Raw genomic sequence first — 23,275 nt, 5'->3', positions numbered from 1 at the left:
GCCTGTTTGAAAAATAAGTGGATCACAAGTTTTTAACACAGCAGTCTGCGGTAGAAGTTTGCAACTTGTTTATCCCTCTCACAGCTCTCAATGTTTCGCAAAACTTAATCTAAGAATCACGGAATGACAGTGTGTTGCGATTTTTTAATTCATTCTGTTTAGGAAAAGCCCAAAGAAAATTATTTAATGAGTTGTTCCCTTTGAACTACAGGTTGTTCATCGCATTGCAGAACTGAAGGCCGGCATATTTTTCTGAACGTAAAAATCTAAGGTAGTTCGGCTGTGCGGTTTTGGGCGTGAACGAGTTATACAATGTCATTAAAAAGGTACCCTGTAATAACTGGCTTTTAATATCAGTACCTCTGAATACAAATATCATAAATAAGCTGTGTTATCTTATATCTAATCTTGAACTTCTCATTTCCAACTGTTTTCAGTTTTCATCTGCTGCCGGATCTGAAATCAAAGGCAAAAATTATTATTTCGAGAATTAGAAATTTCAGTGTTTCCTAACTGTTGTGAGACATGGATGAAATCATCGAGTATTGTCGTGTTAGTCTTCAAATTTGTGTGCTAAGCCGGCTGCCGTCCATATTGATTGCTCTTGGTAACAACTATCATTAGAAGCCTTTAGAAGAAATGTTTCATCGTTAGTAATGGATCGGCAGCCTGGATTTTTCAAAAACACGAGAAGTGCTAGCACTGCTGCGAGTATTTCACGTACGTCTCGAGTGTTCTTGAAATTTAACTGTACTTTTAACTCCAAAAAATGCAGAAAGAATAAGATATTTATTTCTATTATGAAGTTTCCACTGACTTTCCGCAGGCCGCGTGCACAATATCTATCAAAAGCACGAGCGAGGAGTAGTGCACGTACTTTATTTTATGATAACGTAAAATAATGTTCTGACCAATCATAGCCCGTGTCGTCTGTTGACTCTCGAGTCCCCGGATGAAATCTATAAGTGTGGCAATTTGTTCGGAAGTTATTATACTACGCTTTTTTTAATATAGGTGCAGTTTGTTTTAGATAGTCCAACACCACTAAGAAGTACTCCCGTCCTCTTTGGCTCTGGGTTTGTTATGCTATTGAACTACCCCCTTTAACCATTCATTCCTAATGGTAAAATTTAAGAATGAAAACTGAGTACCATTAAGCTACGATTCTGCCAAACTAAGACGTTCATTTGAATGGCAACATAGTAGGATTTCCTCCATAGCTTTAGTAGTTAGAGCCAATGACAAATAATCCCAGTCACCATGACGTGGTCGAGAATTAATAGGGTTAATTCCTATTAGCATGGATTTTTAAATGGGCGACGGATCATATCATTGTAGGATTTGCTCCGTTACCCCCTGTAGTGTTTGTGCGGTTTACCTTGGGTGTTTGTTTAAAGAGCCAGGTCACGGTGTCTTGGTTAACTGATTTCAGGAGTTTGTTGGCCGGTAGCCTGCGTAGCAAGCGTTTCCGTGCGATTTAGGAGCAAAGAACGAGGAACGAGAGTCAAAGACCGCGCGAAAAAAATTCATTTTTTGGCTCTTGTTTTATTTCTCGCGCGGCCAAAACCGAGAATCCCGTTCCTCGGTCTTTCTTTGCTCCGAAACCAAACGGAAACGCTTGTTACGCAGGCTAGTTGGCCGGGAGATACTTAGGTATATTCCCCCAAAGAGTAGGGTTGTTTGAGCCGTTTTGGTTTAAAACGGGACACTATAGTCTTCACCTATTATGGTCCTGAAACAAGGTATGGTTTTTAAGTGAACCACAAGAGTGTCCAGACGTATTTTTGCCTGAGATAATGGTCAATAATGGTCAATGATAAAAATGCTTGTAAAAGCCATATTAGTGTTGACTTCACTTTAATACAGTCAACTCTCCCCAAGACGGACACCTTTGGGACCGGCACAAAGTGTCCGTCTTAGAGAGATGTCCGTCTTATATAGAGTCAAATAAAGGGAATAAGCAAAGGCAGGGACCAACTCTAGGTGTCCGTTTTACAGAGGTGTCCGTCTTATAGAGGTGTCCGTTAAGAGAGAGTCGACTGTAGACGACGTGATAGGTTCCCAAACCGAGTACAACTTTTCAAAAGCCAGGTTTGAAAAAACGGGAATATGGATTTCAAAGGCCAGGTCTGAAAACTGGCCGGTGGAAAATGCGTGTTTTGGTCTGAAAAAGCGTCTGGAGTTGAATAGCCTGCGTAGCAGGCGCTTGGAAGTAGTGGGCAAAAGAGAGAACGGGCGCGCGCGAGGGGTGAGGTCTCCCCTCGCGTGTGTCCTTCTCGCGCGCCCGTTTTTTCTTTTGCCCACTACTTCCAAGCTGCAGGCTACGAGTTGGAAAACCAGGCAGCACACCACCGCGAAAATTTCCCAAATAACCCCCCACAAGCTTATTTGGGAAATTTGAGAAGTTTGGGTGCAGTTGTTGAAGTGTATTTAGCTTGAGAATCATCATTGTTCGTATTAAAATGATGTGGCCGTGATTTTGTCAATAATAAAAAAAATATTTGCTGTGTAAAGCTCGAGAGACTCATAGTTCCTTAGTCCGAAATTAACATTGCCTGACAACCAAGTAATTAAGATACTCGGCGTGACTTCGCAGTGATGTCTGTTCGAGCCTTTTTCTCAAATATAATGTTTTAGAGGTGCTCTGAATTGTCACCCAAGTTGAAGCTAGCTAGCGTGTCACAGCGTTCGCGGTAAAAAAGCGTCCAATGAAGGAGGCAACAAGAAACTGGTCAAAGTGAATAACTTCTGGGACACACAGACAACACTGTTAAGATAGTCTAGTTAAAATATATAAGTATGATATTTAAAGGAAATCTGTTTAATAGGTAGCACAGTTCTTTGAGTGTGTTAAAATTTAATTAAACATTTTCTACGGATGCTTCGCTATAACCGGTGTAAAGCTTGGTTAAATTCTGTCGAAAGGAGTTGCATAAACGAAGAAGAAAGGAAAATATTTCATCCAACCACTTTTTTTTTTGGTGACAAAGTTAATACTCGGACCTGTGCCACAGCCTTCTAATCCGGAAACTCTCTTCCATTGATGTCCGGATAATCAGTTTATAAGTATTAAAATCAGTTTAATGAAAAGTCATGCGATTTGCCCGTTCTTGCTCGCGGATGTTTAAACACGGACAGTAGAAAACGCTTTTTAGGACAAAAAATGGTTTAAAAATATTTTACGAGGCAATGTCGTTGTGTCGTATTTTTTGTCCATATCTTTTTGTCTCCAGTCACTCTTCCTCTCTTTATTTATTTCTTTTCAGAGAGTCTGAAGTCAACGTTATTAGATAGCCCATCTCGTTTTTTATTATCTTTGAAGAGAACATTTAGGCCAATTAAAACTTCCTATTTATTTGCTAAGTAGGTAGTTGAGTGATACAGAAAAGCAACTGGCCGAGTATGGCCCATTCGCTGAAGCTTAAAATGCTCTACTAAATCCTTAAGTTGGAACAAGCAAGTAACATGTAAACTGACTACTAGATATAAGTTGATCTCTCGTATTTAAGGCTAAATAGCCATGGTTAAAATTAGGAATTTCTGCCGCAAATTTTAATAAATGGAATGAAGATTAACTAAGGTTGGGGTCAGTTCTCTAGAATGGGCGAGAGAACGCTTCGAGCGCGATTATATTTAGCTTTTTTGACACGTGGTGAAACAACAAACTCAATGATTAGATAGGTTTTTGTTGTTGTTGTTGAACCATTCGACAAGTCATGACCAGTTTTAGTTTTACATGCGTCTGTCTTTAATTCTGATAATTCCGGCTTCCTCTTATCTAATTTTGCTGTTTTATTTCATTTTAGTAATCAGCACTTGAAAACGCTACGGGATTAGCTTCATCAATGAACTCCATTTTAAGTTAATTAAACTTAACTAAAGTGCTACATTTTTCGTGTACTCTGAGGCAATTTTTTTTTCTTTTTCTTGCATGATTTCCTCTTTTGTATGTAGATCCTCTCAATTTCGTCCAATCAAACAAAAACAGAGGTCAAAGTGCAACAGTTTAGTGGTTAAGAAATGCGAAGTATCGACGATATCGTCTGGGATGTCTTCGCGTTAATATTCCACACTGTCGAAAAATTGAAAAGCAGTAGTGTATGTAAGGCCAAAAATATTATTCCTATCAAAGCTGATTTTACAATGAAACAGTGTAGTAAATGAAAATCAGATGCTCTTCTCGGAGAAGATAGCAAAAGTGTTTGCGTGCTTAAACGTAGAGAGACCACAGCTAACTCGTGATGTTTTATCTTGAAATCTTCATTAAAGCAGATTTGTGGAAAGAAACTATTAACTAAACTATCAAAAGTAAACACTGATGAATAAATGACGGAATAATGTTGTTCCTGCTATATCAGGAAAAACGCACGTAAACAAAATACATGTTTTTTTACACGGTTTTTGTTAGTCCGTGTCCTTTCTTCAAGTGATTTTCAATTTTTCGACCTACCAAAGCAGGTCATACCCTCTCTTGCCTTCATGTAATTTAAACAAAGCCAAACGCATCGAGAATTTCTCAAAAAGTGTAAGAAAACTAACTAACCGGATGACGTTAAAAAAGGTTAAACTGATCTATAGACACAGGCTGGTTTTTCAAACAGTTAATGACTTTTATTAGCTTACCACTTTTATCTCTAGCTAGGATGGCATTTCTTAACTATGCAAAGTGATCGTGTAATATATAATATATTTTTTGTCATGATGGCAAGAAATATACTAGTCAGCACTCACAGTAACTCGGTGCATTTTAAATTATCAGGAACGTTTCTAAGACAGTGTATCCGCATTGAAAGTATATGTTACGGTGTACATCACTTTTTTTGCACTCATAGCTCTCTATCGATTCTCCATTTCAGGGAGGATTCCCGCTGGCAATAATCCCAGTGCTGGGTCAGTAATCAGAACACCGAGAAGCTTCTAGAACGAATCCTAGGCTAGACAGGTAATTATCACATATTACTAATGGGTGTAACAAGTTCTTTGCGGAAAATTTCATTCTCCTGCCTACATTCCATCCATCAAGAAATAATCGTTATTTCCCCCGTTGAGAATTGACAGACAATTTTTAAAATTTTATCTTGTCTATCTTAAGGTTAAACAAGGGTTAAACCGCCGACAAGAACTTAAAATCAAATTCTGGCACATCAGTTTTCATTTTGGAAAACAACAAAAGAAAAGCTAAAAACAGAAAGACGCCACAAAAAAGTTTACCGGTCACACCTGACTGGTGATAACATGGTATTTGGTGTCGAAATTCTCCACTCTAAAACTGACTGAAAAGCTGGTTTCTTGTTCGTTTGTTTTTTCATTCTCTCTTTGACCTCCTTTTCATTACATTGCTTGTACAGTCACCTTTCTCTAAAGCTGGCGTTTCTAGAACGTTGTACGCTCTAAAGGAAGTCGGTTCAACTAGAGAAAGGCACAGATAAACTCTAGGTTTTCCGTTTTTTTGAGAAATGTACGAGAGTTGAATCGAGTTAGTGAAAACTTCTTTTATTTTTGAATCGAGAAGTTGTTGCCCCTTAAATTGTAAAATCAGGGATGTCAATTTAAGTAATATGTCCCTTCTAATAGTTCTACAATACAAAACGATAAAAATCCAGGAAGGCGTAAACAGTAAACGTATGTTAGACAAGCTTTAAGCTAACAGTAATTTAACAGTCCTGTTTTTGGGATTTGAGCCCGGGGATTTGAGCAAGATAGCTCTATCTTAACTTGGGAGGAAGACTAATGAATCTGTAGACAAAAAGCTCAAACATGAACGGTTTAAATGACAAGAAATAATTTGTTTAGGTGATTCTGCTGATAACATTTCTTTTGAGTCGACGAAATCTTTAATTGTGAAGTGTTCAGTGCCGGCCGAGAATGTTAAGAAATCAAATTGCACTGAAAACGAGCGTTTGAGTTGGTATAGCCGACAGTCATTCCGGCTACTCAATGTTTTTTTTTCATGTTTCTGAGTCAAGTTGCTGAATTTTCGTTCAAACCATTTCATGAGCAGGATTAAACCTATCACTCCCAGAGCCAATGATGAAATCTGGTAAGGTGGGTCCAACTTTTGCGTCTGTGGGCTAAAACCTATGGTGTGACCATTCAAATGAAACCTCTTCTGAAGTAATTCTCCGCCGTCTTTTTTTTTTTAGAATTTTACTAAACGAAATTTGTAATTTTTTTCGAATTTTGACTTTGGCCGCTTTTGGAGGTGAAAGGGTGAAAACAGGTTGTTTGAAAAGCATAAGGGAAAACTCTCTGTGTTTCTGCCCCAAATATCGAAACATCCTCTCTGACCCACACTGTAATGCCAAAGTAGATTTTTTCTAATCCCCTAGGGTTGCTAACAGCTTTTCAGAGGAAATATCACAATTTTTCCATCCAGTGGGACTGAACTAATCCCTAGTAGCAATTTACCGGAAGTACTCCCCTTTCCCGAAGTCCCTTACCGGAAATACGTAAAAACCCATGTACGTTTCACGGCAAAAGCTGGTAAAAGTGTAAAAATCATTTGACCCAGAATTTCCTTGTTTAGAAACAGCTTGTATACAAGTTTTTTTTATAGGAACTTAGAACAACTTTTCTTGGCGTCAGTCCAACAGCACTGGTCCTCTACAGCCCGATGTCGTTCGTTTTTATAGTATTTATTTATTTATTTATTTATTTATCTGTGTATTTTATGAATAAAAATCAAGTCTCCAGTTATTGGCTTACCCATGACTGCAGTGATAGCTAGCCAAAAAGGATATTTTATTTTTAACTCGGGAGAAAAAGTTCATCCTAGTTCAACATTAACATGACCTCACGCGCCCGCAAATGTTTATTCACATTTTAAATAGCGGCTACAACAAGGCATTGCCGGTAATTGCCGATTGGTAATGTTCACAGAATTGCCTTTAGCATTCAAGCAGAGAGCAGATATTCGCTTTAGACCGCAGTATGCTGCCGGCCAGGACTTGCCGTGGCTATAACTGTTACGTCTCAGACTTGGTGTATAATGTTTCGGAAGTTGTATCATTAGCCTTTGTCATTAGCGGTGGCTCTCGCCGCTTGTTTGGAGAAAACACAGCAAGCGGTAATGTGACAATATTTCGCGCGCACCGGGATACTGAGATGTTGCATAAGTTTTTAGTATTCCCGTGATGTTAGCTTGTTTTCTCTTATCGTTCTTGATTTATCTCTTGCAAAAAGCGCTATCTCTCGATCATATTTTTGCTGCTGGGAGTTCGAGATATTGTTATCAAGTTCAATTATTTCCCGTCTAGTCTTGGTATGACCTCGGGAAACAACATGAGGCATTTCTCAATTGTTTGGTTAAATGTGAAAGAAAGAAATGCAAATAAGCATCCGAAATGTCACTGTTGTCGCTCTGGATACCATTACATAAAAAACTTCAAACGTGACGCGCTGGTCCTTCGATAAGCCTCCCTTTCTATTTCGTGACCCCATTTTGTGTAAAATCTAAAAGTCCAAACGTCAAATTGACGCGTTGATAGAATAGGGAGGACACAAATTCAGACCAATCTCAAGCTGGGTAGACGGAGCTGACCTTTTAAGTAAACTCAAAGCGTATTGGCCGCCAGGCTCTTATCAACTTCCATCTAAGAAGGGTTAAATAACTACAGCTTTGGACTTAACTCTGACACTACTGATATAAATAATTATCCCGCTTGAAATGGTCACTTTTCATTTATCTCTTACGTTCTTACACTGTACTTCGTTACAATACTAACGCCTACGGCATTTGTTCCACCTCTGCTCGCCCTTCCTGTTATTTTCCTGCGATTTTTCCAACTCCTTTTTTTGAAATTTATTTATTTCCCTCACGCATATCCTTTTGTCCTGCGCGCTCCTACGCGAAAGCATTATCCCGAAGAAATTTCTTTCTCTGATGTACACATCGCGGAGGGGCGCGCCTATTACACTTCTCTTGGCAACTGTAAATAAATCGGCTAAACTCGATACTGTTTTAACACCGATCGCGTCGTATCGTGCCAGCGAAAGTTCGACTCGCGCCAAATCTGTCAACAGAATGACGCTTCGGCGATAATAATAGTAAACACGCACAAAACAGTTTGTAAACTTTCACGGATTTGTAGGTGCGATGCGCGCGGGAACTGTGATTGCACACTGTGAAAAGGAAATGATCTATTCTGTGAAAATTTTTTTCGTACGAGGTGTTACGTAAATAGCAAGTTCTTCCAACTTGGCGCGTGACTTTTGACCAATCACGGGGACTTAGTGAGTGGTTTTAACACACCTACATATCCCGGGTGTTTATGTCCTCAACATCCGCCCAATGATTGGTTGCGGTTTATGATTCCACCAATCACAACCCAAGGAAATATAATACACCGTCTCGCTCGATTGGCCAGGATATTATTATATCTGTGTTTTGAATAACCATACGCCAATTTACGAATTGGCACGAAGTTCGATTTTTCTGCTTGAGGAAATTTTCATCTTTAACTTGACGGTGTTTAGGACAGGACTGCTGGCTGTTACTCAGCAAGAATGACTGAACAAACTAAAGCTGAACTCGCTAAGAAAGAAACGGAACTCGCTCAACCCAAGAATATGGACTTAAGCAGCGCAATCGCCTCTGCGGTAAATCATGTTCTGGATGGATACGACTGGTCTTTAATTCCTCTGCCTGTGAGAGTCAACGGCGGGCACAAGCATAAACCGCATGTTAAAAGGCCGATGAACGCCTTTATGGTTTGGGCGCAAGCAGCCAGGAGAAAACTGGCCGATCAGTACCCACATCTTCACAACGCGGAATTGAGTAAGACACTAGGAAAACTTTGGAAACTGCTGAATGATGCCGAAAAGAAACCCTTTATCGAGGAGGCCGAACGACTGCGGTTGAAACATAAGAGAGAGCACCCCGATTATAAATATCAACCGAGACGAAAGAAGCAGAAAGGTAACGGTGGAGGGGAACAGCCAGAGGCAACTATCTCAGCTGACGATCTGTTAAAAGTGCTCAAAGGTGACGGGCAAATGGTGTCAAAATCCGGCTGCCAAGACAGCAACTGTGCGAGCCCCGAGAGCAGCTTAAGCGAAGAAGCAAGTAGCCCGGAATCTAACAGTTCGGCTACCTCTCCGCCGACAACCCCGACTGCAACAGTAAAGGTTGAAGGTGGATTGAAGTTCTCCGAGACAAGCGTCCCGGAACCAGAGATCAGCGCCCCTCAGTCCAGCTTTCCACTAAAGAAAACAGAACCAAATGGTGTTAGTGTTCCCACTACTAACAGTAGCAACGGGATCGATTTCCACGTCGAAATGAGCGACCTGACCACAGATCTAATGGTGGACACGACAGAGTTCGATCAATATTTGCATTCGTACACACAGCCCCTGCAGTTGCCTTCTCCTCCCAGCGTCACTTATACATCGCATGGTTACACACAAACACACGGTGGCGCCTCTAAGTTCGTGTCGAATAACCCTGAAAATAGCCCGATCTCATCCAGCTACACGGAGTTCATGGAACAGCTGCAGAAGCTACCTTCTTCCTACCCGCCGAATCAGGTCGCTCCCTCGGCTCTGCACCAAAGAAACCAACCAGAGAACGGCAGTTATCCCTTCTCATTTGGCGATTCGGTAGAGGTCAGTGGAAGCAGTGGTCGACCTATTCCTCTGATTCCTATTCCTTCCTCGAGCGCGCAGAGCTCTTCCTCGCGTCTTCACACGCTCGTTTGGAAGTAAGAGACTGCTAAGATAGGAGATAGGGTTCATGTTTGATAAATTAGCTCCTATGGAGCGTCAATTAATTTGATTTGTTGCTTTATGCAGCAATAGGAACGCTTACAAGAATCTTTCTCGAACTTTGTTTTGCTTCTAAATTTTAGGAGCTTTAAAGAGTTCAACACGCTATAGCAATGTCACGAGAGTTAACGTGTTCCCGGTCGCACGAGTTAAAATTTTACTCGGATTATTAGTGTAAAAATCACGAAGCAATTGACGCACATTTGCTTATAAATGTGATGATATTTTATTTCTCGCAGAATTGTTCTTTGTTTTGATGCATTACAATTTTTCTATTTTAATGTCGAGAAAAAAACCTGTTAACTGTTTTGTTTGAACGCACAGCTGACACGCTGTTAAGAAATCAGATCCTTACTGTCACTTTGCTTCAAGTCCTCATTTATCGCGTCCCTCCCTTTTAGATGAGTTCTTGCCAAAAGAAACTGATTTATCGTCTATCAATCTTCATGTAAATAATAAAAGAATAGAGATGATAGGTTCTGAAAACGTCCTTTAGCTAAAAAAAAAAAGTAGAAAATGCATTCTTTTAGCTTTGCTTTGGCCTGGATTCCCGCATTTCATGCTTCTGCTTGTGGCGAAATAAATGCTGGTTTTTACAAGAAAATCAAAATGTGTGCTGTTGTACTCGATGGGTTTCCTTTTGCCCTTCAGTGCCGTTCGATCGCCTATGATTAGCCGGTCACACTTGAGTAATGGGCCCTACAAGGGAAATGTGTGTTTAAGAATTTGCACAACAGTTCAATCGGCTCCTGGAGCCAAACAAACAGTTAATGCAAGTTCAGTAGGTAGAAAGCTGGCTTAAAAGCGAGGAAGCAAAATAAAACTACCCTAGAAAGTTCTAAGTAGGAGAACAGATGCCCTAAACAAGCTTCGATAAAACACAAATTGACTTTTTGTACGTGCTCAAATTTGCATTTATACAGCAGACTAGAGAATATTCATAACAAGGGTACAAATGGGAAACAATAAGCCAAAAATTTGCTCTTTCAAGTTCAGTTTGGAGCTTAGAATTTTACGATAATCTTCAATGAAAGAAAATCTTTCGGAGCGGATATGAAGCGAATAGGTGACGGCTGACAAGGGCGTTAGTCCGGATGCTGGCTTTAAGACTCGGCGCTTTCTGCTTGCTTTGACAAAAGAAACGCGGGCCGTTTTATTTGCAAATGTTAACAATTGCCATGAGACGAATTCTTGGCGCGATCCTCGACAACGAAAGTTGCGCTGGGGTGATTTTTCCGCGAACGACTGCAACTTAAAACCCTTACAAGAGCGGTTTAAAGATTTTTTCAAAAGTGCAGTGAACCGGAAGCAAATGACGACCGCGGTCACAGATTTTGACATCAAAAATTATCGCGGTGGATCGTGTGTTTTGGCACTGGATTCACCGCGTAAAATAAAACCCTCAACTGCCTACAAAATGTAGGCGCAATAGAAATATTGTAATTTGTGAAAAATAGCCAATACAGAATGTAAGAAGTGAATAGTACCTTTGCACATGCCGATACATAATATAATAACATTAACTATCCGGCAATTTATATTAAAATGGACTTGAGCTCTCTGTAAAATTCAATTCTCAGCTTCTGTCGCGGTTTTTTCGCTTTTGATGACCACGAAGTAAACCTTAGATAAATATTTATTGCTTTACAGTTGAGATGGGTTTGCCTTCGTTAAAATTGAAGCTGAACCCTATACGTTGTGTATATGTTGACTATATCGTGCTTGTTTTCCTAAAGCTGTGCAGAGATTTCAGTATCACGATTTTGCTGTCACGAATATGTTTCGCCCCCAAGAGTGTGTCAGACAATTCATGACAGCATCCGTTTGAGACACGATGTTTAGTGCATGCCTATTTCAACGATCTTCCTTCATAAATTTTTGATTGTGTGAGCCAAGAAAGCCTACACGAGGGGTCGATTTTTCTCTTCAAGAATTCCGTTCGCCTCGGGCTAAAAAGCGAGCTACTTAAAGATATTTCTATGTCTGACTTGGACTAAAGCTGATTTCACGGACAAATAGTTAAACGGCGTAAACCATTAAAGGTCTTTCAACCTTCAATTATTTTGGCTTTATGTGTGATATGTTTTGTTGGGTGTTTAAACGCACTTTCCGTCAACAGAAAGTCACTGCAGAACAGTTAACCCAAGTTTGCCTTACAGGAAATCAAAGTTGATTAATTAAAACACGGTTAAACGACAACAGATCTTCGCGATCCCGATCCCGAAGCTGAAGTCTTGTAAACATTGAAAAGTTTGTTTCTTTTTCTCCTAAATCCTTCGAGCAGTCCCCAGTCGGAGAATGTTGCCAACTGAGAAATAATAATTTATTTTTCATGGGAGCTGATATTGTCTGGGCAGTCCAAAAGCTTACATGATTTTCTAACGGTCTACAGTCATGTCTGGAGTAAACGATATGCACAATTGTAATTATACCGACAACTTAAAATACTGGTCGTGAATAAAAAAAGACTGCAGCCCGTATCGCGAGACTACTTTTCGTGACTTTTTTAATAGCTTTGATATCTACCCCGGTGGGTTAACAGAGCTATAAAATTTAATACTGTCTAGTGCTCCTATGAATTTTGAAATGTAAGAACATGTGTCACAGATGCGAAGCGTCGTTCTCATTTTCTTCATTATATTGTCTAGAATGTGCACTATATTTGGAAGAAATTTTGAAATCAAACAGTACCGCAGAAAAGCACTTAACTAAAATTACAGCGTATCTAATAGATAAAATATAGGCGAACAGATCTTATAAGTAAATTTCGTTCGTATTACTTCTTTGCGCCGGAGGAGTGGAGAAATAAAATCTTAAAGTGTTTCTTCAGCTCACACTGCCATCATTTTGCTTAAAAATGCTTTATTAGTTTTGGTCGTTTTATCGCTTTTTCTTCTTGTGAGGTCTAAGGCGATACTCCTTCAACAAAATTATTTTTCTGTTCACTACTGGACGAAACCGTTCAAACGCAAGGGAGGTTAATTAAGTGAATGTGTGTTTAATATCGGTCAAGATAAGGTCTTCCTTCCTTTTGCAGCAATCGTGTGAAAATTTCAATTTAGTGTGCTAACTGATCTACCATTCAGATTCCCTCTAGACGAGCTTCTAAATTACATTTTTACTCTGCAAGAGCTGATAATATTATGAGACTAATTATCAACGCCCTTTGAATCCTATCTCTGGGATCAAAAGTGGCGAGTACCCCCCCGGATCAGTGCGGCGACCCCCTTCACCCATTTTGGCCCTAAAGTGAGTATAGGGTTTACCAAGTACAAAAATAAGGAAACATAAATACCACAAAAATCTGGGCAGGTCAGGATGTTTTGTTTATGCATTGGCAAAGCTTACACTGCGTTCAGAGACGATCGATGCCGGCCGGTAGCTCGTAGTTTTGAGTCTTTTAAACACAGCCCGTGGTAGCTAATGGTGTAACCTCTAAAGCAGGGCTTTCTCATGGTACTTACATTCGATCGTTATTTAATTTTCCAGTGATTTAGGGTTGTCTTGGATGTGGGCTCTCTTGAACTACAGTGAGGTTATTAGAGAAAAACTTTTTAAAGGAAATCTGTTCCAAAATATAAAGTATGGAAACGCAACAAGATAACAGATTATTCATTGTAACACTTTAACTGTAACTTGACAGTCACAAAAGCAATACAAGAGCTCAAAGTTATTTTTGAAATGGTCAACATCGCTAATTGACTACCATGTGATACTACGGGAGCCTCACGAATTAAAATGTTTCTCTTGTAACATAATACACTTCAGTTTTCATTCGTCACAACGGTCATATATGTAATACTTGCGCTGTTAATACGTGTTGGTTACAGCTGAATTTTTCACTATTTTAAGAAATTTTGCAACTCAGAATTTATTGTTGGTTTTTACATGACGTTACTAAAATTCAACCTACAAAACTATCGATCCTACCGAGATTTTACTTTCACGATGTATTAGAGCAGCTAAAACTAATTTTCATACAAATTTTCGCTTCAAAAGGGTTCTTGGTTTTGTGATAGAGTACGCTTGAATTTCTAAGCTTTTGCGTGACGCGGCATCAGTACATGACGGCCAAGAGAGTTGTCATGCAGATTAAAAAAATAACTTATTTCAAGGAATTTTGCTATCTAAACAGTTCATGTATTATAAAACGTATTACTTTAATGTCTATGAGTTCCTCGAAGAATGAATTCACGCTTTTGTAGCAAAACTCGGTATCAGATGTTTCTGTTGGTTTCCGTCCGCCATGTTGGAGCCCATCCAGGTGGGCACCAGCATGGCGTCTCCATACAAGTCTCTATAAATTTGAGTAAAACCTTTCTTCGGATATCTCGTATACGAAATATTCCTCTGACCTGAATCTTGGCGAGGGTCTTTGCATATTTACCTCCTTTCATTTCCCAGATTCTGGACTTTATCTACGGGGTTTTGCTTTTTATTTTTATCTATTTTGAATGGCGTTACACTGAAAACTAGCAATCCGTAAAACGAAGAAGACATTGAAAGGATTACATCAGCTATTGTTTTCTTAAACCACAGCCCCGCCTCTCTCCCCGCCTTCTTGATCTTTCGATGATCTTCTCCGTGGCTTATAAACGCAGTAAAGTTTCCCGAAAAGTAATTTTTTTTTGTACTGGTGAAATTGAGCTGACGAGCAAATATCAAGATGGAGAATGGTGTCAGAAAAGGTAGCAGGCGAACTTGAGCAACTTAACTGACATGATGGACACACTATCAAACCGCACAATGCGGAATTCTCCTGTTCAGAATTCAATGAAAAGTAAAAGGACTACTGCAGAGAGCACTCCAAGTTAAAGTGCGGGATAAGAACAGATTGTGAAAGAGTTCTTAGGCTTTCCTTTGGAAAAATCTAGACTATAATACGTGTGATTCTTTGAGGTAGCTGATCTCAATGCTAGAAATTTCTCTAGATTATATCATTATGCACTCCGCTCAGTGACCCTTGAACTCTGCGGGTGAAATCCTATCAAGTGGACTTTGATCATAAAGCGCAAGCAAACCCGCAAACTACTATAAAAGCGATAGAGTTTCCAAGTACTAGCCACGTATGTTGACAGTTTTTTTTTATCGTCGATTAGTTTCTACCGTTAGTCTAAAACTACCTCTTTAATTTTTATTTTGTTGTGCGTTGACAATTCTTCTAACACTTCATGCCTTATTATTTTCCTGTGGTGCCCCCCCGCCCCGCACCCCCCACCAAAAAAAATGAGGGTGGCAAGTCCCTGAAGGGGACAAAAGTGTGTGCAAATGTCCTTGCGAGTTAACGGGGGCCAAAAAGAATTTAATCTCCTGAAAGAGGTAGTTTATTTCTGTGCGCAATCTACTACTGTTTCGTGACACTTTAGACTAGGGTTATAGGCTGCTGTTTAGACTTTTTGAAATAAAATGACGACAAGTTGCCTTTCTCTTTTAAAAAATTACCTTGGCGCCGGGGGAAATACAATCAAGGGGATCCCTCGGAAACTGAAGTCGTTCCCCACCTGAGAAGGGTGCAAGGGCGGCACCGATTGAAATAATTGCGGCCTGAAACTGATCAAATTCACCGTTAAAGTGTTAACATTCAAATCCAAATTGGTTTCCTGTAATGCTGCCTATTGTATATTATTCTATAGTTTAAAAGAGGGAAATGTAATCGTTCAAGCTTGGTTCATACAGATGATAACAATAAAGCTGTTCACTGCCACTATGCTCTCGGATCAGGTTTTGATCAGTTTTGAACTTGGGAGTCGAGTTAAGCATAGGATAAAAACCAGACGCAAAGCGGCATTCCAGAAACCACTGACTTACTAAACACTAAAGACAGGTATTTCCTGAAACTCTCTAATAATTTGATAGAGCAATGCGACTTAAGAGGATTTGCAGATCAACTGTGCATATTTTGGATTCTTGTACCACTCCTCGGCCTCTACCACTAAGTTTATCGCGAAAGGTCAGTATTATAGCTATTTGAAGAATCTAAGATACATCTTTACTCTATAGCGCCACCGGAGTTCCGATTTTTGCACACAGCTAATTCCCAAAGAGACTCTTCAATACCGATTTGCACTGTTATTCACCTGTGTGGATGGAACTCCTGCGGCGTTTCAGTTGTGCGTGGATACGCGCTACATCTCTTCTAACATTCTACAAACTTTAGCTCTTTGGCACTCCTTATAGGCGGTTGAATTTTGCCTGGTATCAGTCCAATCAATAGCGTCTGAAGGGGTATGTTTGCTATTTTGGCATTTGAGAAATCTGAGCTAACTGTACTATAGCTTTGAAAAACACGTGTATAGATTTACATAAACAAGTTAAAAACAGTATGTTTTTAGTCTATATTTGATGCGGATGTTTTTATATTATTTAGAATCTTTTATTTATTTGTTTACCTGTATATTTATGATTTATTTATTATTTTTGGTATAAAAAGGGCCTGAGTTAAAACGATTAGGTCTGAGAACCCTTATCAACATTCTGCTCTGAAAACGGGAAGAAATTTCGCCGACCTAACCCCACCACCAGCCAATCTTTCAAGGAGATTTTGAACATCAGCGATCTGTTTTTCCTCACCTTGTTTAGCGGTTTGTGTCTTACGTACTTAAATGACTACCATTGCACTGGAATATTTTCTATCAAATGTCGAAAGTGTGCTCTTTTCATTGGACGAGAAATCTCGCCTCATTTTTTGAACCAGTCAGAATTTGCTCCAACGATCTATCTATTATCGTGGCTTGCTCGAAGGTACACAGCGGTCAAACGCTTGAGACATATCGCGCCGACAAGTCTGCACTTTAATTTACCAACGAATATCATTTAGAAGTGCTTACTTATCGGTAATGAGGCAAACTTTTAAGAGTGAAGATTGCAACGATAATAACTTTGAAGTACTTTGGTCAGCTTTGCAAATTTCTCTCTGTCCGACCGCTTTCAAGTGCGCAGTTGCTCTTTCCCGCGCTTGGTAGCCGCCCGCGCGCTGTTTGTACCTGTGGTGTGTTGCCATTGAGATGTTTTTAGCGTGACGATTGGGCAGAGCAATTTCTTCAGTTTTGTTTTTAGAGGCTAAACTTTAACCTCTATAATAAGAAGACTGTTCTGTTTTCCTGTTTGTCTTTTGATACCTCTTCAATCTTCCCTTTCACTCACACAAGTGGCCTAAAGTAAAAATTCAACAAAATTTCCAAATTTCGTGTCGTAAAATGCTGAAAAAGAAATAGTACCATGTGAAAGTACTGCTGAAGAGGTTTCATTTGAATGCTCACACCATAGGATTTCATCCACAGTCTCAAAAGTTAGAACAGCATACTAAATAAACAATATAATGTGAAAGTACTGCTGACGAGGTTTCATTTGAATGGTCACACCATAGGATTTCATCCACAGTCTCAAAAGGTAGAACAGCATACTAAATAAATAATATAATGTGAAAGTACTGCTGACGAGGTTTCATTTGAATGGTCACACCATAGGATTTCATCCACAGACTCAAAAGGTAGAACAGCATACTAAATAAATAGTTTTGTGTGAAAGTACTGCTGAAGAGGTTTCATTTGAATGGTCACACCATAGGATTTCATCAACAGATTCAAAAGTTAGAACCACCTTATGAGACTCTATCAGTCACTCAGGGAGATTGGCGTTGAAAACTAGCCTGTGTACAGCCGCCCCCCTCCCCTCAGGCTACACAGGCTATCGAGAACGAGTGCTCCGCAGCTAGACTCAGTGTGTGGGCCCGAAATAAAGAAAAACGGTGTGATGGATGGAGAGAAATCTGTGTTCTATGTCATAGGCATGGTTATACGCGGCTTCTGTTTATATCAAAAAGTTTTAGTGCACGACTAGAAATATGATAAATGTTTGGAGTTTTGGATATCAATATGAACAAAAGGATGACCAGTGTTAGAAACGATAAAGAAGAAGTAATGTACGTACATAAATACATATTTTATTGGCCCGTCCCCACAGGGCTTTTCAGAATCAATGTAAGACAATGCTGAGGAAAAGATAATCAAGAAAAAAATTTATCGTAGATTCTTCAACATGTTCAAAGTAATCTACCAAAAGGTAAAAAAAAATAAGTGTTATGATTAATTTGATTCTCACATTCTTTTTCAATTGCAGAACTTGTGCAGAACTTTCCAGGAGCAAACTTTTGTCTAAGTGTACTTAGATCATAAAACAGAAGACATGGCAATCGCATGACGTTGGTGGTAGATATCATTTTTTTGTTAAAAAAATAAACACATAAACAAACGATTTACCGTAAATCCTCTATTGAACCCTCCGGGGTAGGGCTTATTTATTTCAACCAATTTTGAGGAGGGGCTTAATAGAGAAGGGGTGCTTTCAGTTTAGCGAAGATGATGATTTAGTGGAAAAGCCAAGGCACAGTTACACGAAGTTAGAGGTCATGCAGCCAAAGATCAAAATTAAATCTGAACTTCCATCACGTGAATAAACCATAGCAGAGCAGTACGCATGAAGTGTTACAGTTGTAATTAATTAATAAACTCTATTATTTAAGAATAAGGAGGAGGGGAGGGGGGCTTAATAACTTTCTTTCCCCAAAAACGTTGGGCGAATTTGAGGGGGTAGTGGGGGGGGGGGGGGGGGGAGGGCGCTTAACAGAAGATTTACGGTATGCAATGTATTAGACAATTAGTCTGTCCTAAACATGTCAACTCCATGTCAGTTCAGGAAATCCCCAATAGGTTTTTCAGGATCCGGTATTTCCCTTATTTGAAGCTCAGGATTCGAGATTTTAAAGCAAAATCGGGCAAGATTCGGGATTGAAGGTACGCGCGCGAGTTAGAATGCCCGAAATAACCCTCGGGATTTACGGGATTACACGACCTTTTGGGTCGGGATAATGGGATTGAAGAACCCTATTGGAGACCGTCAGTTCAGTTCATTTGAAATTTACCCGCCGTGATTGCAGGGCTAGGTTTTATGACTACCTTACAGTACCTGCTTTGTTTTATAAAAAAAATCTTTGTTATATCAACCGTTACTTAAAAAAGGTAATGTGGACTTTTTATGAAACCTCATTTAATCTAGGCCATAGTTGACTTAATTAAGGTTTGCAAATCCTTGATCATTATTAAGGATAAATTTTGATATGTTTTTTTTTTACTTTGAAAAGGAACATTAGAGCAAAATGACTTCCAAAACAGTGACATCCACTCATTACGTGGTTTGATTGTAGTGCATAAATTCTTATCTCGCGTGACTGCATGGTCACGAGATAGCTGGGATTTCTTTTACAAATACTTAGTAGATACTTTTTCATCAAAAAAGAGTGTGTCCTACGTTTCTCATTATAAACATTTAGTAGTGTCTTTTCATGCAGTTGATCCTTCCTTCTACTGGTAGTTGACAATGTTGTAGTATATTCATCTTAAAAGTGAAACAGCCTTAGCCGAATTGTTTAAAACAACTATTCCCAGTTCCTTCCGAAATAGTTACAGAATTTTAAATTGCTATTGAGCTGATGTCAAAACACAGAAAAAGTAAAAGAAAACCAGTCGATCCTCTCCTGACACTGCCAAACGCAACTACCTTACGAATATGTCTCTACTGTGTTGCACGTCACAGCTGTCATTTGCAGCTGAAACCGGTGAACTAACTAGCAACTAACTAACTAAAACAATAATGGCGGCACACAGCTTGATGGGCTCCTGCGGCACACCAAGTTTGAAAAAGAGGAAAACGCAACAGCCATGGAGAATTTGTTCAGTTTGTGATTGGCTAAGTTCCCTAAGTTCCCGGCTTCTTAAAACCTTAATGACAGTATCAGTGAAATTATAAAATAACAGATAAACCATGTAAACTGTCTGTAAATAAATTATATTCATGTATAGTTTAGCGGAAGGGGGAGCTGTGAGGGGTCGCAGCCTCCCCTTTCTGTCTGAAATGTTGTTTGAACGTCTGTCTTTAAGGGCCTTAATTTCTGGATGCAAGTGCTCTTAAAGTACAGTAATTCATTAGTAGTATGTTGAAAACTGGCACACACTATAAGCCTTGACTCCTCTTTCTGAAATCTTCTGGGTCAACGCTCCTCCCTTCTAGGGGAGGAGTAGGGGAGGAGCGTTGCGTGACGAGACGACCCCCGCTTTCATTGGTTCTATTGAAAGATTTTCAACTTTGTATTTTGAAACTTTTGTAATGAGACATTCGACGAAGATACATTAAAAGGGAATCTTTTTTTCCGCTATTTAACTCGTCTGTGTTACAGTTGTGGCGGGGTTCTCTTTTCTTTGTGTTGTTTAATAAATGGAAAGAAAAGAAAAATAGAAGGCTTTCGTTAGCCATTTGCAGTTGTCTGTAGGAACTTTCATAGTATCAAGTAATAAAACTTACTAAATCTAAAACCTCTTCTGGCAAAAGGCTTTCGTTAGTCAGTTGCAGTTGTCTCTAGAAACTTTCACGTCAACTAAGAAAAGATTGAACGAACTAAATATGAAACTTCTCTTCTAGACATTTTCTCTGGAAATTTCCCCTTTGATAAATGATTTGATGCAAGACAATCTATATCCTGAAGTTTCGGTAAATTCCGTTCGCTCTGAAAGCTAATCAGTATAAAATTTTGCGCCGACTCATACCACAATTTCTATTTTACTATGAATTTTTCGTCTTTTAAAATGCTGTTCCGTGCCCGGAAGCATACTTGGACCAGCGTGAAAAGTGCCTCAAAGGTCGGAAGTGCCTATCTATCGGAGAGAGACCATTTACAATTGCGATGACTCATGTTAAGGGTATAAGTTATACCCGGCATACCGCGGTAAGGTTTTGGTGTTTTAAGGTGTTTTAAAAAGTTAACTCCATGATAAAAACCTTGAAGTAACTATTTGATTTAGTCACTAAAGGTTGCTGATTGTGTCTTTTCTCTGGTGCTGTTTATCGAACTTATTACAATTTAATATTTTCCAAAATCCTTTAATAAAACGCTTTTTGCCAGCAAGACTGTCAAAGTTTTTCTGAGAGGTTTTCAGAGATGCTGTGGCAATATTGTAACAAGTGTTTTGATCTTCGCTTGTCAATTCGCTTGTCAATTATTTATTTTCCAAGAACTGTTTCAAATATAAGCGTTCGTGTTTTGAAACTGCAGATAAAGAGAGTAAGGCCTTGTTTCTTGCTTAAGCACAAGATCAATTTGCAGAAGACTTGTTACTTCGAGTTCTAAATTCTTAGGGTTGATTCGTGCCTTAAAAAAGCAAACTTTTGCAAACGAAGATCGCTCTAAGAATGACCACGCGTTTCAAAACGGAAGTGTCGTACAATGCCTTCTACCTATCTGAATTTTTTCTTCCCTCTAGTTTCCACTAAAAAAGATACAAATTTTATTTTCCCGGAAACTTGATAAAAAACGTAGTCATATTTTTCACCTTATCGACGTGAGCTTTGTCTAGAAAATATTTATTGACCTATCGCGTGGTCAAAAAAAACTTGGCGACAAACAAGACTGACGAGGAAACAAGACGTTTTTGTTGTGATCTTTTTAAAGAACTTAAAACAAAAGAGCAATATCACATCAGTTTCATATGCCTGTACCAAGCTAAAATTGACTTCCTAAGACATGAATTTCGTGCAAGCCTGAATAAAAAACATATCGAAGTTACTTTAACTTAACTGCGCACAATCGTAAAAATAACACTGCCTTCAGTGAAATCTAAACTAATAACATTAATGACCGTAAAGTAATATAGAGTAATTTGTAATTCTGTTGTCTATGAATTGCTAAACTAGTCGATAGCCACGTTTGGCTGAAAACCATAGTTTAAACAGAGCAATGACCTAAGATAATGGGGTGAAAAGAGTTACTTTACGTTCGTACCTCGTGTTCTGTTTTAGTAGAGTTCCGCTTGCTATCCGTTACGAAGTTCCTGCGACTTGTAGTACGCAATGCAATGAAAACAATCATGACCCAGTTGTCTAGTTAGAACACAGGCCTTTCAAAGCCAGTCTAACAACAAACAGTTCCATCACCATTCGCAAAAGGATCAACTTGAGTTCGTATATGTTGGAGATTAATAAGTTCCTTCATCGGAACTTTTTAGCGAGAAGGACTACATCTTGCTGCTGACAAACTACTGTATTCCTCCCACAACGGAAATTATCCCCTAAAAACAAACGTGGATTGGCCATTTATTGTGCCATAATAACATCACTGGCATAACTTAAATACTTTACCATAAAGCGGCTATTGTTCGTATACTAACTTTATTGTTCTCTGAGAAGCCAATGTTGCTATGGAAATTACATTCCGAAACGTACATCCCACGCAGTCTCCTTTTCAGAGGTGCCATATTTGGAAAAATCTTGACAGTCTTTTCAATTTCCTATCCAGGCCAGAATGATTTCTTTTTCAAGTTTTCATAGTTAAACATTAACTGAATAAAATATTCTTAGTCTCTGGCCGACTGGTAGATCTCCAATACTTTTCTGAAGTTGATCTGCGTTGAGCTAATAGTTTGATCACTACAGACTCTAATACAGCAAGAAATATTACCAAACATATTTGGAATATTTTATTTATAACTTTACTCAAATATATTTTTGAACAAATCTTCGCCATTTTGCATCCAGACGCCTTTCTACCAATGTACTTGAAAATATAATATTGGTCAGTCTTTTCATTAGTTGTTTGGAAAAGTTGGTTGTTTCTGAAACTGGGCTTTTCACAACCGTAGTCCGACGGTATAAACAGAAGTGGACTTTGTTACTATTGTTAACCGAGGAATGCTGCAAAATGCCAAACAATAGAACTGAGTTCTCAGGCTGAGGTTCTGAAGTCTGTTGGCAAAATATCATGGACGAAATAACCGCATCCTCGGCTTAAAAAGGTTAGACGTCGCGCGTACTTGATGCAGCTTGTTTTAAGCATTACATTTAAAGAACAGAAAACGTCTCACTCCCAGAGATAGGTCACAGCGAAGTCGATTCAATGCGTGTAATTTGTGTTACGAGTACCGCAAAGTATTGGTTTCCCCAAAGTACGACTGTGTAATAAAGGGGTAAGAGGTTTTTGATAAATGAATAACGACTAAGAGACCCTGATGTTTTGAAGAACGATTGCAATTGTTGTTAACTCTTCATATTTTATGTACTCGTTACTTTCTAGTTATTTTGTTATACCTGAAGTTGTTCTTCCTGGCAGTACTAATGCTCTTTATGCAGATGACTGCAAATGTTCCAGAATCATTGACACGGTTGGTGATCTTGATTTGTTTCAACAAGATCTGGATAATCTACATTAGTGGAGTGTTCGGAATTTCATGAGCTTTAATGTCAAGAAATGCAAAATAATGAAAATTACTATTTTTTCCTGGATATTTCTGGACTGGAAGAGGTCGAAGAGTTTAAAGACTTAAGGATTTTTACTAATCAACACTTACCATGGAACCCACACATTGATTATGTTGTATCCAAGGCCAACAGAGTGCTTGGCTTAATTAAAAGAACTTGTAGACGTCTGGATGACCCTACGACGTTGCGTACTCCTTATATTACTGCTCTC

At 39.0% G+C, this 23,275-nt stretch overlaps 1 protein-coding gene and 1 long non-coding RNA gene across 2 annotated transcripts; one reads left to right on the top strand and one right to left on the bottom strand.

The window, feature by feature from the left end:
- Positions 1–330: 330 nt before the first annotated feature.
- On the bottom strand, positions 331–23,003 carry LOC140940378 (uncharacterized). Its single transcript, XR_012166342.1, has 3 exons — positions 22,894–23,003; positions 21,593–21,878; positions 331–456 (listed from the first exon to the last, which is right to left on the bottom strand). It is a non-coding gene; the product is annotated as an uncharacterized lncRNA (long non-coding RNA).
- On the top strand, positions 8,392–10,210 carry LOC140940377 (transcription factor SOX-9-like). The gene has a single exon (XM_073389336.1). The coding sequence runs from the start codon at positions 8,506–8,508 to the stop codon at positions 9,700–9,702; it is 1,197 nt and encodes a 398-aa protein (XP_073245437.1). The 5' UTR covers positions 8,392–8,505; the 3' UTR covers positions 9,703–10,210.
- Positions 23,004–23,275: the final 272 nt, after the last annotated feature.

The sequence above is a fragment of the Porites lutea genome, chromosome 6 (assembly GCF_958299795.1).
Source record: "Porites lutea chromosome 6, jaPorLute2.1, whole genome shotgun sequence".
NCBI classification, from domain to species: domain Eukaryota; kingdom Metazoa; phylum Cnidaria; class Anthozoa; order Scleractinia; family Poritidae; genus Porites; species Porites lutea.
Note: the sequence above shows the minus strand (reverse complement) of the source record. Positions and strands in the feature narration are given on the sequence as shown.

Bases quoted from the DNA above. Each gene is read 5' to 3' on its own strand.
- LOC140940377 (XM_073389336.1), top strand. From the start codon at position 8,506: ATGACTGAACAAACTAAAGCTGAACTCGCTAAGAAAGAAACGGAACTC.